This window comes from Bubalus kerabau, chromosome 5 (assembly GCF_029407905.1).
Source record: "Bubalus kerabau isolate K-KA32 ecotype Philippines breed swamp buffalo chromosome 5, PCC_UOA_SB_1v2, whole genome shotgun sequence".
Taxonomy (NCBI): domain Eukaryota; kingdom Metazoa; phylum Chordata; class Mammalia; order Artiodactyla; family Bovidae; genus Bubalus; species Bubalus kerabau.
In genome coordinates this window covers 42,799,693-42,817,851 of record NC_073628.1, presented here as the reverse complement: position 1 = coordinate 42,817,851, position 18,159 = coordinate 42,799,693, and the positions used below count along the sequence as shown (strand labels likewise).

The 18,159-nt window shown below is 36.4% G+C and overlaps 1 protein-coding gene across 16 annotated transcripts in view; it reads left to right on the top strand.

Moving 5' to 3' along the window:
- Positions 1-16,674, top strand: part of PICALM (phosphatidylinositol binding clathrin assembly protein) — a 105,053-nt gene extending 88,379 nt beyond the window's left edge. For 15 of the 16 annotated variants that reach the window (XM_055581542.1, XM_055581541.1, XM_055581540.1 and 12 more), the window contains 3 exons: positions 1,089-1,193; positions 13,949-14,051; positions 15,296-16,674. In XM_055581542.1, coding sequence (XP_055437517.1) covers positions 1,089-1,193; positions 13,949-14,041 — 198 coding nt within the window. In that variant the 3' untranslated portion in view covers positions 14,042-14,051; positions 15,296-16,674. The remainder of the gene's footprint in view (positions 1-1,088; positions 1,194-13,948; positions 14,052-15,295) is intronic. The other variant, XM_055581544.1, reaches the window with a different exon arrangement.
- Positions 16,675-18,159: the final 1,485 nt, after the last annotated feature.

Here is an 18,159-nt window from a genome sequence, read left to right as displayed (position 1 = left end):
GCCAGAGAAATTTTCCTATGACATGATTGGTATAGTACAGAAACAGTGTTTAAACTTTTAAGCTGCCCACAACCCACATTATAAACTGCTCTTACTCTCCCAGCTCTCTTAATATGCAGACTCAAATAAAAATGAAGGTGTGGTAGCTTCAGCCCACTACACATTCTGGGAAACTGTTGCTGGTGGGAGGCAGTGTTCATCCATTGGTATTGCTGTTGTGGCTACTTCTTTATTTATGTCTTAGTGAAAGTAGCTCTTTCCCTGCATATGAAAAAGTTTCATAAAAGCTTTTGGATTAGTAGTCATTACATAAAAAGGGTATCTACACAGAAAACTCATAAAGTGAATCACTGAAAATAGGAGTCATCTTAAAAAGTTAAATAGAACTTGCAGAAAGATAAGATTTTAGAATATTGCATTTTGACCAAAATAATGTGATGGTGTGTGTACTCTGTTCTGTCACTTATGTTAATTTTATATCGTGGAGTGGTAATTTCTAAAGAGATGGTTGTTTGAGATTTATTTTCAATTACTTAAGAATGAACTAACCTCTGTGTGTGTAATTTAAGCCTCTTCTTGGTTTTCTTTAAAAATGTGTTAAGATAAAATGAAAGAATGTTGAAGGTAAACTTCTTCAAAGAATCAACTATTTTCCCTTGTACTTACTTGCATTATGGTATAAGAACTGGATTTGATGAACAAAGGCAATTTACTTTGAAATGTCTTAGCCATTTTATAGTTTTAAGTTTCCCTATGTCTAAAGATGGCAAATTTGGAAATTTTTTTTGGTCTAAATTATTTTGTCTGTTTATTGTAGTTTGAATTTTGCAATTCATATAGAAAAAGTTGAGTTTTTTGGTAAACGTTAAAAAATAAGCACAAGAAAGATTTTCCATACAAAAAAAAATTCTCTTAAAATTTTTAGCTGTCAGTCTTATTTGCATTTATAGACATTTCCCCTTTGAGTTAATTCAGATGTACTAATACTAGTACATCATTATCATCCTTCTTGTTTACTTACTCATAATAAGGAAAATGTGAGTCAGCATCCTTTAACTTGAGAATTTTTGTTTTTTTGTTTTTTTTAGCCTCCTCAAATGGGAAGTGTACCTGTAATGACACAACCAAGCTTAATATACAGCCAACCTGTCATGAGACCACCAAACCCTTTTGGCCCTGTATCAGGAGCACAGGTACTAATTAACATGCTGCACGTAACTTGTACTGTGCTTGATGTGGAAGAAATATAATACCGAAAAATCCTTTTATGCAGCTCAAAAAAACAAGTTGTTAGCATTTTTTCCCTTCATGGAGGATGATACTTTCTTCGTGAATCTTTCTCATATTAGAGCTTTTAGGAATGTTGACTATTTGGAAAGAAAGGATAAGCAGATTACAAACAGGTAAAGATGGAAAAGTCTTGATAACTTATAGTTGGTGGGGCCAGAGGTTAAGAAGCCTTCTTTCTGATAACAATTCTGATGTGCACTCTCCTGTGTTGGTCTTAGAAACCTTGAGCTCAGAACTCAGTTCTTGGCTTGAATGCCACAATGAAGTGTTGACGTTGAGATGTCTGTGAAACTTGACAAGTCTTCAAAAGTTGTGAATGCTATTTTTTCATTAGATAACTTTCTCCTGCTGAAGATCATATTTAAAAACAGATAACCCTCTCCCCACAAAAGAGCAAAAAAGCTTGAATTGCCATCCTGACCTAATTTCTTCACAGGAAGGACTTTTCTCTTCAGTTCATGAAAATTCACCTGGATATTCACTCTTTCTTTTTCATCTCACTATTGTTAACATCAGGGAAATCTGGATTTTTTTTTGAAAAACGCTTCTCCCATTATGGTTAGGAGAGGAGATAAGAAGTTTCTTTGTTGTTTACCTCTCTGATGACATCCTGTGGGATGAGACCTTTGTAAAGAGATAGGTTGGCTTATCCCTCTCTATTACCCTGCTCATATCGTTTAACAGTTGGGAAGTACTGACATGTGATTGTAAAAGTTACCCCCTTTCGTGGCTTCCAGTGCCAACTGATTGATTATTTTATGTATTTAATGCTGTTTGAAAGCATTTGTGAGCATGTTTGTTGATGGACTTGTTATTCCTTTTCCACTGGAATGCAGGTAGTTTTATACTTGCCAGTGTATACAGTGTTATATTGCAAAAATTAGTTTGTATTGATCCAGTTAAGTTAGTCTATATGTATCTCATAGACCAGTGAAGCAGAAGAGACCGTTTCATTTTTCAGCCTTTTTGAGTATTGATCATTTAATAAATTTGAGTATTTATCATTTAATAAATTGATGTCTTGGGCAGTGCCAGTGACTGGGAGTGGATAGTGAATTTAATTCTGATTGAGAGGTAAAATCTATGTTCTTTGAATTTCATGTATTTCCCCGGATGTCTCTTTTATTCCCCATTTGTCCATGTTAAAGTGACCTTTTCTTCCTGCTCCTCTAACAGTTAAGTATTCATAATGAAGTTAGTTGGTAGATGAGGTAATTGATGCAGTTATCTTTCTTATGCATTTGTTTTTATAAATTAGATTATGGGTATTTATAGTTTTCTTTCCTTTCCATCTTTTACCAGCAGCAGTTCTGAATATTGGCTGAATACTGTTAAAGAAATGTATAGATTTTGATAACATTAAGCTGTTGATGATTTCCTTAACTTTTGATGTAGATCCTTTAGTTTATATGTCTTCCTGTTGTTTTTTTAGTTTTTTCTTTGTTACCCACATTTTGAACTTGAGGTACATGTAGTTTATTTCTAAAAATTGCCTTGGGTTTTTTACTGTTACAAGACCAAGTGATGAAGAACTTAAATGTATTTAGAGGAAAAAAACAACAACTATATTTTGGAGCTGTAAATTTACTGGTAACCACTACCTACCTAATTTTCCCTGATGCATAGCTAAAACCCAGCACCTAATGTGGGTCTTGTCTTGCAAGCTCCTAGCTCAGAAACAGAATATATTGTTACTAAGCTTGGGTGCTACCTGACAGTTTGCAAACACTTTCACATACATTACCTCATTCTCAAAATAACGTTTAAGGTAGACGAGCCTCCTATCACTAGTGTCACCATTCTTTCTTTTAAAAAAGTTGAGATTTGGAAAGATTCTTCAACTAAACTAAACAAGTGGTGAAATGCACCTTAGCTCCTCCCTGGTCCGGTGCTCACTTGCGCCACATTACCTCTCTACTGCTGCTCCTCAGCCATGTGGCCACTACGGCACCGCTGTCTTCCTGTGCCCGTGGTGAACCACTCTGCTAATTCCTTGGGTTTCCTGTTAGATTATAGACTATATTTATGTATCTAAGATATAACTGCTGTAGTTGTCAAGAGCATCCTATACAGTTTTGGATAATACTTTAACCTTGAAACATTATGCATGAGGGTTTTTGGTGTGTGTGTTTTTAATATAGTTTAAAACAAATCTTAGTAAAAAAGAATCTACCTTAAAAATTGCTAGCCCCCTGGCATCAGTTCTTAACACAGGTTTTATATCTTGTTTCCTTTTGAAATCCATGTTAACTGTCACTAAAATACCAAAACAGTGCAAGAATTCCCAAGTATATAAATGAAATAGTGATAGAACTGCCCTTTTCTAAGTACTTGCTCCCAGAAGAGAATGAGAACATTTGGGAACAAGCTTCTAGTTGAGAAATCAAATTTGAAGTCAGTAGTTAATTTTAAATATTACTGGTTGAGAAAAGCAAATGAAGAAGGCAAATTGATGATGAGGAAAAGAAGACTGGGTGGCATTGAAGTGGTTCAAAGAGGCTTTGGACTTCTCCTTACAGAGTTATTTGAACCAGTTGAAAGTCAGAGTCTTAAATGCTATGTTGTTGCTTTTGATTCCTTTCCCCTCTTTGTTTTCCCTGTATCTTGTGATGGTGTCCCACTAATCATTCCTCTGCTATTCTTAGCCCCTCCCTTTTTGCAGTCTATAATCCTTGACCCAGATTGGAACCTTTCTTGCCCTTCTAGTTTAATCCATGTGTAGATACTGGAGTAAACTTCTGTAGGCAGTATTTGTAGCATCTTATCTCCAGACTCAAAAATCTAAGGAGATGAATCTAATATAACAACATGTAAGATATACCCTCAGCTTTTCTTTTGTCTTAAAAACTTTCTCACAGAATTTCCCTCTTTGAAATAATAATGAATAAGCAGAACATTCATGTTCTTCCAGCTCCATGCATTCACAATTCCCTGTAATTATCCAGTGTTGTTCTGCTGTTTTGTCTTTTCTAGAAGAACTTTGTCTGTCATAAAGTGGATTTACTCTTTGCTCGTTCTAAGTTATCTCTCATCCCTTTTCAGTTCTCCTGAGATTTGAAGTTCTTTTTCCTATTCTGCATTATTTTTCTGTATAGAATTTGTCATTACTTAGCATCTGTCAGTTCGTCTATTTGTCCATTCATCGCTCCCTCCATCCATTTGATCTAGTGAGAGTTGCCTATATTAGACTGTAACCCTCACAGAGGCAAGCTTGTATAACTTTTATGTTCATGGTTCCTAAAATGGTGCCTGACTCAACAGGTTTTGAATATTATTTGTCAAACAAGAGAATTTGGTTGACAAATAATTTTCCATTGTGTCACTTACTCTGTTTCTCATTGATATATCTTTTTACTTACTTAAAAACATTGTAGTAATTTAAAGCAGTGTGCAAAATTGGTTTAAATTCTTCGCTAATAGACTGTAAGCTAAAATGTTAGGTGACTAACCTGAGGAATGAAAATGCCTTTAATTTCATGATTGAATATTTTTACTCATTTAAGAATTAAACTATCTTTGGAGTAGGAAAGATTTTTCTCATGCTTTAGTTTTTAATAATTCTTAGCTAGTTTCTTCTAGTCCCATCACTTCAGGGCAAATAGAGGGGGAAACAATGGAAACAGTGACAGATTTTATTTTCTTGGGCTCTAAAATCACTGTGGATGGTGACTGCAGCCATGAAATTAAAAGACGCTTGTTCCTTGGAAGAAAAGCTATGACCAACCTAGACACCATATTAAAAAAGCAGAACCTTTTTATGCCAACAAAGGTTCATCTAGTCAAAGCTATGGTTTTTCCAGTAGTCATGTATGGATGTGAGATCTAGACCATAAAGAAAGCTGAGCGCCAAAGGATTGATGCTTTTGAACTGTGGTGTTGGAGAAGACTCTTGGGAGTTCCTTGAACTGCAAGGAGATCCAACCAGCCCATCCTGAAGGAAATCAGTCCTGGCTGTTCATTGGAAGGACTGATGTTGAAGCTGAAACTCCAATACTTTGGCCACCTGATGCAAAGGCCCGATTCATTGGAAAAGACCTTGATTTGGGGAAAGAGAGAAGGCAGGAGGAAAAGGGGACAACAGAGGACGAGATGGTTGGATGGCATCACTGACTCGATGGACGTGAGTTTGAGCAAGCTCCAGGAGATAGTGAAGGACAGGAAAGCCTGGCGTGCTGCAGTCCATGGGGTTGCAAAAGAGTTGGACATGACTGAGCAACTGAACAATGGCAAAGCTAGTTTCTTTTATTAACTTTGGCTGTTCAGTGGTAGCAGTAAACAAAATAATTTTTCTTAATGTTTAATTTAAACCTTTTAGTTCTCTCATTGCTATGCTTTCTTTGTTTAATAAAAATTCTTTGAGGCAAAGATGTCCTTTATACAGTATAAAATAAATGATAGTTTATAAATATAAGCAAACCATCAAAATAGAATCTTTTAATCAAATCCCAATTCTACTATTGTCAGAAGTCTTCCTATTTCTTGAAGTATTTCTTTTGGGAGCCATTACTTACTAAAGATGTAACTTATAGCTCCTGGTCTCTTACCTACTTACTATGAAACCAAGTTAATACTCTTTTTTTTTCCAAGTTAATATTCTTGAGGGTACCTCAACCCTGCCACATATATTTATCATATTACCATTAATGAAGTATTCCAAACAATGTGTTGCGCGTTGTAAATTATATTTAGCTTTCTCTTAGTGCTATGTTAGTGCCTGCTAACAAGAAAGTAGGTAATACCTTCCACATGGCTGTTAGCTCAGACTATTTTGTTCTTCAGTATATTCTTAATTTATTTAATAGACCATACTCTAATGTTCCTATAGACCTATACACTTACTCTGTTCTGTTCACATTTTGTGCTAATTCTATATTTTTTTAAATATTATCACACAGCTTAAAGATGTTCTGTTTCATGACTAATGTTGTAGCCTTTTTTTTTTTTTAATGCTCTACATGAGTGCATATTTCTGTATGTTTGACTGTATGGAGAATACTAGAACCGTATGTATGGCTAATGCTTTTTTTTCTTCTCTTCCATGCTTCCTTACACTACTTGATTTCCTGTTACCAGTTACTAGGGTGTTTATTAACTTGGGGAGAATGGGGACTCTTACTGCCCTCTCTTGCTTGTGCTTTATATAAACACTGGTACACACTGGTATATAAATTGAAATGTATATTGCTGATTAACAGTTTGTAAACTCGTTCCAACGTTGCAGTAATGCAGCAATTATGTTACTAAGCATGAAGACAGTTAACCTGGTTTTGCTTTCTTTTTTTTTTTTTAACTGTGATGTGAAGTAACAGTGTCTTAATGAATGTTCATAAAACAGTTGAGATGTTGAAGATTTGGTGAGGGGGACGTTGTGTTTATGTTCTTACCACTTTTTTATATGAGAATCTCATACTGATCCCCTTATCAATCTGTTTTCCAAAAAGCAATATGAAAACCATAGAGTGTTATATTTGAATATCTGATTTTTAAAATAAGCATATTAAAAGTTTTACTGTTTTTCTGATTGGTATTGGGAGGCTTTGAGGGTTTTTTTAGTAGAGGATATGGATAAAATGTAAAATGGCTGCTGTGTTTTTGTTTGTATCTGCCAGATCTAAGAAAGTATGACATCAGTTGAGTGTCTGAAAGGACACAGTGGCTGGTTGTGAGTGCCTTTTACCAGCCTAAATGGGGGTACTGTTAGCTTTGGCTGTTGGAATAATTTAAGTCTTACCAAAAAAAAAAAAAGGCCTTTTTAATGACTTTCTTGTGTGTGAGAACTAATAGCTCTCTTTGCTTTTAGGCTTTACGTTTTTTGTTTGTTTGTTTGTTTTAACTTTCTTGGTGTGTTAATTGTGGGTATTGGCAGTGCCTCTCTGTCAGCTGATCTGCCCAGCTGCATTTCTGTGGAGCCTTTTGCCTTGTCAGCAGTGTGTTGTGGTCATTCATCCTTGCTTAGTAGAAGATCCCATGGCGGGGATTTAGTACCATTGGTGAGACTGTTTCTGTAGTCTCCTGGGCCTACCTGAATCAGTCAAAAGAAAAATTGGAGGAGTCCCATCTGCTGACCATTATCATTAATAAGACAACATGTAGCACCAGGCCTTTTCGCTGGATTTTTGCTGAGGACATTTTTTTCCCTAAAAGGTGGAAATCGGATTCTTGTTTTCAACAAAACTGGAACAAATCCATAAAATCCTGGGTGACTGTGAGGTTCTACAAAGTCTTCTTGATGAACGTCAGTGACTGTATAGCACTGTGAATGTAGAAGCCACACTGTGGGTACTGACTGACATCGACTAGAGAAATCCTTTTTAAAAAATGATCTTTCTAATCTTAAACTTTTTTCTGTATATTAAATATAACCATAAATTCTAGCTGAGTGGAGATTAATAGAGACAGCAAGTTTTAGAGAGGAAGCAGTCACACTGCTTTGGGAACTGGGACTGCTTCAAGTCTGTTATTGGTGTCTTAGGGCTGCCATAACAGAGTGAACCGTAAAGTTGATGGCTTCAAACAACAGGAATTTCATCTCTCACAATCCTGGAGGCTTACAGACCAGTAATAGGGTGTCAGCAGGTCATGCTTCTCCCCGAATTCTCTAGAGGAGGACCCTTCCTTGCCTCTTTCAGCTTTTAGCAGCCCAAGTCATCCTCTGCCTCTCGCATGTGGTGCTCTCCTTGTGTCTCTGTCTTCACGTGGCATTTCCCTCATAGAAAGTCATTGAATTAGGGCCTACCCTAATGACCCCATCATTACTTGATTACATCTGCAGAGACCCTATTTCCAAATAGGTCACTTTCATAGATTTATTCATAGGGGTCAGGACTTCAACATATTGATACCTTTTGCGAGGATAGTTCAACAGATTCGTCAGCTCGACTTCCCACTAACCAGGTGTTTCAGAGAAAGTTGCCCTTGGAAATTTGATGAGCCTCAGTTTCTTTATAAAATGATGATTTTACCTTATGTATTTTAGCATTTGTGGAGGTAGTGTTACCATAAACTACCAAACTTGATTTTATATTCAAGTTTTTATTTGGTCCAATTTAGTATAGTTTATATGCCCCCTCCCCCCGCCTTTTTGGTGGGAGTAGCAAACCTTTTGTGAAAATGTCCAAGTCTAAGGAGCTCTCTCCATAGATGTTTTAAATTGAAGCTTAGTAGATAAATCAGGTAAAAGCATAAATCAGGTAGTAGATAAATCAGTTAATAGCCTCAAGCTCATATATGGAACACAGTTTGAAAGTTTTTTTGACTGAAGAAAAGTGCCATATTTTCAATAAATAGCAAATAAGTAGTGCATTTTAGGTATAATTACTATTTTGTCTCCTTATGTACCAGTTAACATAAACCTAAGCTTTTCATTTTCTTTGGTTTTCAAGGGATAAGAAGTTAAAGTCTTATATGAATGAGCCGTAAACATTTTATTCACATAAGCTGAGCCAACTTTCAGGATTTCCATCCATCAAATTGAACTTTAGGCAGACTTCTCTTACCCTGGAAACACTACTTATATATGGAAATGTTTATTTTTAGCTTTAGCAGTTAATATTTCCTTCCATGAGTTTAAGAAGTCTTGCGATCCATTTCCCTCTGCAGTTTGGTTTTCTTTAATTCTTTGTCAATTTACGTTGCCATGATTTTAAGGAGATGTCTCAGATGCCGTTTTGCAGTAACATTACTTCTATGTAAAGAGGTTTAGAAACAACATACATTTAAAGAGAAATCCTCTTAGGTCACTGTTTTGTGCCCCTAAAACAAGATGAGTAGCGCTTTGAAGGCGACAGTAATGTTGGCATTACTTTTGGTGTTATTGATGGGCCAAAGCCCATGATGGGTTTGTGTTGAACATAAACCCCAAGGAAACAGTTATCAAAGGTATTTGACTCAGCCTCCAGGACAGGCCCTTTACCTTATGCAATAGAGAAGTCTTCTCTTTGTAGCCATACTTCTGAGAGGCAGCTGAGAATAGCATTGTCTTTAGTATAAAATATTGCAGTGTTTATGTCTTACTCATCTGGATTCAGTAACATTCAAAATCAGCATATCTTTCTGTGGGTTAGTTTTGTAGGTAATGTCTCAATAAAATCATATTAAGTAGGGCTTAGGTTTCTAAAATGTTTTGATTACACAGCAGTATCAGGAAAGTAGTCTATAAGCATGTACCCTCAGTGTATTATACTTCTGTATTCTTATAGCAGTGTTATGTACATTAAAAACGTGGAGAAATAGACATTTTAAGAGGGTAAAAATAGGGAAGTTCTAATATTTTCTTCTAATATGCCACTTTGGTGATCATTTTTATACAGAGCTTGTTTTATCATCAAAAATCATTTTAACTTAGCATGTTATAGAATGTGTAATTTTACTTAGTTTTACTTTATAAGTTTTATATTTTTAACTTAGCATGTTATAGAATGTGTTTACTGTGTGTAAGTCACTGCTAGTTGCTGAACAAGAGACAAAATATATTTCTTATTCTTAATGTTTCTGTACATTTGAGGAGCCTGAAGGTGAGTGTAGTATGGAAGCACAAGTGACTGGTTGATGGTAAAATAAAAACTCTTAAAAGAGCAATGCAGATTCAGTGAGATTCGAGCTGATCCTATTATATAAAATTAGATGAGCATTTGATTGTAGTGGGTAAGGAAGGCTGAACTAATGTTTGAGTGACTAATATATGCCACTCAACGAGCTGGGTGCTTTTTGTATATTTCAGTCCTCAAGGCAGCTGTTAACAGAGGTTTGGGTATTGGGTCTTTCTTAACCCCATTTTACGAAAGAGCCAGGATTAGATTCATCTCCATCTTTCCATAAAACTGTGCTCTCATCCTTGGCAAAAGAAGTGCACCCATTTTTCTCCTAACTTGTCTCTTGAGCAAAGACAAAATGAGTCTTTACAGTGTTGCTATTTGCTATCCAGGCTTTTGAATTCAAATTCAGATGTAAAGATGTAGCAGAGTTGCTCCTTCTCTAAGAATTTTAAACACAGCCAGTATGTATTTCAAGAAGTTTGTCCTAAAATGCCCAGTCCTTTATTCTCCTATAAGCTTTCAGTTGCACTAGGCCCACTTTCTGAGACTGATGCTGTTTTCTTGTTCTAACATGAAATTTTCTTCTTTGGTGTTGAACATTGTAGAACGAAGGAGTAGTAACCATTTTTATTTTATGGTCTTTAGTATATTGATAGAACTCTGTTTTTCAAAAATTCCTTTATTAGAATATTTGCTTTTTTTTGAAGTTAACTTACGATTTCTGTACTATTGTCTTTACTATGCTAAACACACACTACAGCCAAAAAGGGGGGAAAATCTGCTTTTTTGCAGCATTTTTATAAAGGTTGATTCAGGTGGAGAAAGAGGGTGAAAGAGTATCAACTGAGTTGCCATCATCAATTACCTGTACATTTTAGTATTTTAATTTATATTCAGCTCTTCTTAAATTGTTCAGTATTTCATTTTCGTATAAAATGAGAAAAAACTTAAGTATGTCTGTTTTAGACTAGTGAGACTGACCATTTGTTTAAATGGCATATTTAGTTGTGGGATAGGTCAGTTTAATTTGAACAAACTGGTGGCTGTACTAATTTTTTTAGCTCTGTGGAAATTGTGGTATAGAGAATGTTACTGACTTAAATAAGTGAAAGTCTTTCTTTTGTTTGGATGTGTGTGTGTGCTGGCGTATTTGTAGTGGAATATGACTGCAGTGGTCAGTTACAGTTTGTCTTATTGCTACCTTGTAAAATACAGTGATTTTGCATTTAACAAAGATCATTGGATTTTTCTTTTTTTTTTTTTAATTTTTAAAAAATTTATTTATTTATTTATTTTTTGGAGGCTAATTACTTTACAATATTGTATTGGTTTTGCCATACATTGACATGAATCTGCCACGGGTGTACATGCGTTCTCCATCCTGAACCCTCTCCAGTACGTAGCAGCCGTACATATTCTTTAACACACTCTCAAGAATGATACGTAAAGGAGAGCTAATGCTTGTAGTTTCGGGTGACTTTCTCAGGCTCCTTAAATCCTGCTGGTTCTCAGCCACCAGGATCCTGTTGCCCTTTAGTGCACTCCGTTCTTCCTTCTTTCCTTGAGCAGTGACTGGGCTCTTGCAGTGTATTTCCTTTCCTTCAGCTTCCTTACTTGCTCTCTGAACTGACTGCTTTCTCAGCAGTGCATGATGTGCATGTCCTTTGGTGTGGGTGCTGGAAGGGTGGGACAGGCGGTGAAGGACTGCTGCACGGCTCAGCCCTGGGCGCCCTGTGCAGTCAGCCTGTCCAGTCTGGGCCAAGGTTCCATCTGCTTGAGATGGTTGTTGCTGATATGCAACTTAACTGCAGGGCTATTGAGTCTTATTTTCTGAAGTTTTAATGTAGCTACATATTTTTTAAATAGGTGTTGAAGACTTATGTATGTGTTTATTTTGCCAATTTAACAAATAATAGAAGTATTAGAAACTAGCAGTTTTTCCCCCAAGGAAAATTGATGCTCTTCAACATTATTATTAAGCCTCTAGGACTTTACTCTAGCAGTGTGCTCACATATGGAAAAGAAAAGAATTCTGGTGTTCCATTTTCCCATATTCTTCAGAGTGCATTTTCCTCTCAGACTGCTGCCCTTATGAAAATGTGATACAAGAATATGTTTTAGCGAGAGGCTTTCATACAGGACTGTAGATTTTGGATGATTGGCGTTCTGCAGTAAGCAGGGACTTTTGTTTTAACGTCAAATGAAAAAGAAAACGTGTTTTGGAGAAAAACCCAGTTAATCTTTAACTCCCAGCTCAATGATTACTTTACTTAAAATCATTTTGCTTCTGAATGGTTGTCCTGGTTGATATGAAAGGTGGAAGAGAAGCATCTTTCCAATTAAGCTTCTCTACCTGGAGAATCCCAGGGACAGGGGAGCCTGGTGGGCTGCCGTCTATGGGGTCGTACGGAGTCGGACACAACTGAAGCGACTTAGCAGCAGCAGCAGCAGCCTGGATGATACTTGACTCTCCAAACCCAGACCTACTGTCCTGTCTTCCTGTCCATAGCTGCTTGTGTAAATTCCATCAACTTTTCCATTGTCTCTTCCCATTGTCTTTGAACATTTATTTCTGAGAACAAGATCTGGATTAAGAAAATGACTCAACCACTAATATAACTGGGCTTCCCTGGTGGCTCAGAGGGTAAAGCGTCTGCCTGCAGTGCAGGAGACCTGGGTTCCATCCCTGGGTCAGGAATATCCCCTGGAGAAGGAAATGGCAACCCACTCCAGTACTCTTGCCTGGAAAATCCCATGGACAGAGAAGCCTGGTAGATTGCAGTCCATGGGATCGCAAAGAGTCAGACATGACTGAGCAACTTCACTTTCTTTCACTAATATAACTGAGAATGATTTCTAAACCTGTAAATTAATCTTGGCACCCAAAACAACAAATGGCATATGCTTGAGGTGTAATATTAATATTTGTTGAAAACTCACTGGCTATTCATGCTCTGTAGTGCTAAAAAAAATAAAAGGCAGAAATGGGATCACTTTGAGCCAGCAAAGACAGATTTTGACCCTTGAAATCCTTTACATGAATTCAAATGTTGAGGTATGAATTGAAACTATTTCTACTTAGCTTTGATTTAATGCTCAGTTGAATATTCCTGTGCTTGTGTGCCTCTGCAATCTAATGCAGGTGGAGGAAAAAAATTAAAAGTTTGTTCCAAAATATTCTTGCCTGGAGAATCCCATGGACAGAGGAGCCTGCAGACTACAGTCCATGTGGTCGCAAGAGTCGGACATGACTTAGCGATTAAAAAGAGAGAAAAAAATAGCTTCATATTTGGTTTAAAGTACTGTTCAAGTAGACTTGATGAAGGAGATATTGATGGTACTTCAGGAGTTGTCTTTACTTGAGGAAATACTAAAAATATTTTATTGATTTCAGCAGTCTATTTGCCTTACTGTATATTTAAACAAAAGGAGCAAATTCCAAGAATCAAGTAAATGTATTCTAACAGGAAGCTGAATCAAGGATCTTAAGTATTCCCTGTATTCAGGGCAGTATGTGGGTAGTTCGACTATGGTAGATAATCACCTCTGAGCTCATTTCTCCCTCCAGAGTATAAAAGCATCAGCTGCAGCTTCTCCATATAAACAGGCAAGAGACAACTCCTTGTCCAAAGTGTGAACACTGAGGACAGGACTTTCCACCTCTGATGAGGAAGGAAGGAAAGAGTATTGCAACTAGATGTGTTGGGTCTGGACAGAGGTCAGATTTTGCACACCATTTGACAGACAGCCTCCACCCTGGAAGCCACCATCTGCAGCTCACAATTGTACTCTGGCTCCCTTCTTCCCCACTCCTACTCACACATATAATAAAAGTCTTAACCATGGGTCAGCTCATTTCGACCTTTTTGGGTAAAAGACTTTATTCCTTTGAAATTCAGAAACAAGAATTTGTTTTCTGAAAAGCACATGCCATTGGATACCCTTTAACTTGACATGTGACTGAAACTTTTGTTTTAATGATTCTGCTTTCTGCAAAGGCTGCCATTATATATTTATTAAAGATGACAAACAAAAACCACCTCCTCTTTCATTACATTTTCTGCCTTCATGTTCTGTCGTTCTGAGATCTTTTTTCTTTCCCTCTCTCTGTCTCTTTCCCCCAGCTGTCGGCAGCCTCCAGCCCCTCCAGTCACAGTCCTCACAGAGCTTCAGGAAAGGACCCTTTTGCAGAGCTCTCTTTGGAGGATTTCTTATAAATCACTTTAGGTATTGCTGCTTGTTGGGGGAGACGGGGACTGAAATAACTTTTAAAAATTACCAAACATTAAGCACAAATGGCTCTTCTTTTTCGTTTTTAAAACACTCTAGGTTCCCCCTCTTCCTCCTCCTCTGTTCTTGCAGTGAAGAGTAATAGATCCAAATAGGGCATGAGGACAAACTGCTTTTGGAAAATGTCTGTAACATTGTTAGAAGGTGTGAAACCAAAGGACCATCTCACATGTGTACATATAAGCATCCACTGCTCACAGCAGATGGATGAGATCAAACACCACCCATTAAAAACTGGGTGTTTGTATTCAGTCTTAAAAGATATAGAGAACAATAGCAATTTTATGCATTGGATTCAAGCTTAATAAGGAGCATCTTTAGTTTTAATGTAATGGCCAGGATTCATTGTGAAGAATTAATTTTTAACAGTTTCTTTAAAGGGTTATTTTTTTTATGTATGCCTTTTCACTTTAAAATGGTAATATTTTCCCCCTCCCCCAAAACCAGCTTATTATTATTTTTCTAAGGTAAGGGCAAGTGAATACATAATGCCCTTTTTGATAGAAAGATTCTGCTTTTAATCCACACCACCTCTTTTCCTGGAAGCAGTGTCATTTTTCTTCTTGATGCTGGAGCCCCAGTGTAGATACACCTTGTGGATCTTTGAGAGTTTGTACTCTTCTGATTTCACAACAGTTCACTGGCATATCTATTCCAGTAATTTCTTTGGATGAGCAGTTTAAAGGATATTATGCATGAAGAATCTGAGTGAATAGAAAGTAGATCTTTCAGATTTTGATTTATATTAGTAAAGAAATTTTTAGCAAATATCAATACTGTTCCCTTAATTATCTCTAATTTTGCTATAATCTTTAGAAGTAAAATTTCAAATTTTGCTTGTTGCCTAAATGAGATTTTTATGTGGCATATTTGTGTTCATGGAGAGATTTTCTGAACTTGTCATGGAAAAATTGTTCATTCATCTTCCTTCTTTCCATACCCCTTGGTTTTTAGTAGTTAGAAAGAAACTTGGAAGGCCCTGTAATTTTGCTTCAAATACTGAGTTCTGGCTCATGATAAGCTGATTATACTGACTTTGTTTTGTAATCAGGGTTTGTGATAAGCATGCTATGAACACTTCCGGGCAAGTTGAATGGTAAAAGACACAAAGCATTTTCACTTATGAGAAGGTATCTCTTAATGCAGTGAATTAACTCACACTCTTTTTTTTTTTTTTCCAGATACAGTTTATGTAACTAGATGGAAGAGAATGGAATTATTCCAAAAAGACAAAGTGCTCAAGCGGCAAATACTTACTTCCAGCAAAATCCAAACTGCTGTCTCTTAAACTCTCTTCTTCCATTAGAATGCTACAGTAACCCAGTAAAGGCCCATGAAGGAAACTGGGACTAGTCTATAGGAGAACGTATCAATACAGTTTATAAAGCCAAGAAATACCATGATTTCAGACTAAGAGCTGTCTTTTTGGTGACTAACCCTTCAGTTCTTTCAACTCCTATTAATACCCATAATCAGTAACCTACCAAGAAAAGCCCTTATTTGGAAAGTGTGAAATTTGTATTTGGAAAAGCTGCCTGGAGAGAAGAGCTGTGTCCTTTACGCTAATGCACCAGGACTCTTGGGGGGATCAAATCATAATTCTTCATTATGCAGTATCTTTCTTTTCTCCAGTCCTCACAGATACAGAAACAGTAACTAAAATTAACTTTTCTTTAAAAAAAAAAAAAAATTATATATTCAGTTTGCAGTAGACATTCCTTAAGTATTTGTATTTATTTATGATTATCAATTTACGTAACATTAATATTGTATCAAACCTCCTTATGAAAATGAGTATGGATGTACACAGTATGTGTGATTGTTATCCATAAGAATGAACCTGATTCAGAATGCTTCTCAGCTGACATACAGAGCACTAAATATTTTAAGGCAAGTCCATAGGTCTGAATCGCTTAAGAATTCTCAGTCTCTATGGGATTTAGGGAAGCATTATAAATGCATTAATCCTTATAGTCAATTCTGTGCCTAGGATTTTGCAAGGGAACAGTTCACTGAACTAGGAAAAGCACTACATTTTAAATTCAGCATTAGTGCATTGGGAAGGAACTTTACTGCTTTGTGCTTGGCATGTCATTATTTTCCATTTGACATTAGGGCCTTTCCAAAATGAATGTGAGGAATTGCTTTCACTTCAAGACTTTCCTTCTTTTCAGTAAAACTCTAGGAGGTGTTATAGGGGGAGGGGAGGGGACAAAATCCTTGAACTTTTATTTGGCTCATGCCATGTTATGATCATGTACCTTTTAAATAAGGGGAAATAGTATCTTTAAAATTAATGTCTAGCCAAGAGTTTAGTTAATGAAGAATTAAACTGCACTGTTGATCGGTGCTTTGTGTAAATACATCTTAACATTTGGGTTGAGAGGGGCCTTAAGAAGGACAGTTTGTTGTCGGAAAGCAATTCTGTACATGAGTTTAAGCATACTTGTTGCATTGTCTCTGCAGATTCTATTTTTGTTTACAATATTAAAATGTATGTTAGCAAAAATGGGTGGATTTTCAAATAAAATGCAGCTTCCACAAAACTTTTGTTATGGTATTCTGGTCTGAGGCGCATTTTCTTTTTTCCGTTTTTCTTTATCATTGGTATTATTATTTTTTGCTAATAAAAGTATATCCCAGTGATTATATTTGATGATTTAATAAAATGTAAAATTTATTTCTGTTTTAACTTAATTTCCAAAAAGCTTTATCTTTGTACTTTTGTTACCTTCTAGACATTGATACGCTGAACTATTTATTAAAATTGTTCATTTTTGCATTTTGATCAGATGCCTTCAGTCAGGTAAGTTTAAGGGAGAAAATGCTGTGAATTTGACGTATTGATGCATGTGATCTGTCTGCCATAAAAGTCTCTGACTGTATCGTGTTTCGTAGTGAATAGTAAGTAGGATTCAGAATACATGGTAGAGGGACCAAAAGCTTTGCATTGATAAATGTGTCTGCATACTATTTGCCATGGTTGGAAAAAATAGTCTTTAACCGATACACTTTGTGAATATTACCACTTTTTTAAGTTTCACTGTTATTAAACCATTTTCATACAAACTGGAAAATGTACTTTTGTAAGTTAACTTCCTTACCATTATGACGGATTTTGATTTGTCTCTCCTGGTGTTCGAGTGGATGTTATAGTTGAGGTCTATGGTTTGTTCCGTTTATACTGTGTTTTTTTTTTTTTTTTTTTTTTATTCAAGCTTGTGAAATGCTTCAGAAACATTTCCATCTTACGGTTCAAACTTTGGGGCTTGGTTGGGTTGGTATTATCTCCATTATACCCAGTTCACAGATTGGAATTAGAGCCTTGCCCAGGTCGATTAGCTAATAGACCTGGGAGTCAGGCCTTACATGAACTGAGAGGGGAATTGTTTCCTTCTGTGGTCTAGCCTGATGACCGCTGTTTATTCTCAGATGGAGCACATTTCCCACTTCCTGCTCTGATGTCTAGACGTGATTGACAAGGAAAAGCACAAACCACACAACCATGTTAGCTTTATAATCAGAATGTAACAAGTGAGGTAAGTCAGCTGTTGAATACATAAAAACACACAAAACTGAATCAGGTTATAAACCTGTATATGCCCACACCATCTTACAGTCTAGGTAGCAAGTTGGAAGTGGCTGCAGAGATTGTTAGCAGAGGGAAGCTAGCCCATCCCAAATCATTTTCAAAATTTTAGGCTTTTAACATCTCGTTATTACTATTCATTATATTTTCTTAAGATACATTTTTCTTAATAAGTGACTATGAGAATCCGTATTTAGGAAGAGGCATTATGTTAGAGCAGGAATTGTTTACTTCTCCACAAGCCGACAAAACATTAGTCCTAGAATATAGGACTTTATGGAATTAGTTTCTCCTTGTACTAAAATAATTGCAAGGCTCTTCTGTTGTTTATATGATTAAGAATCAGCCTGCATTGCTGGAGACCTGGGTTCGATCCATGGGTTGGGAAGATCCCCTGGAGAAGGGATTGGCTACCCACTGCAGTATTCTGGCTTGGAGAATTCCATGGACAGAGGA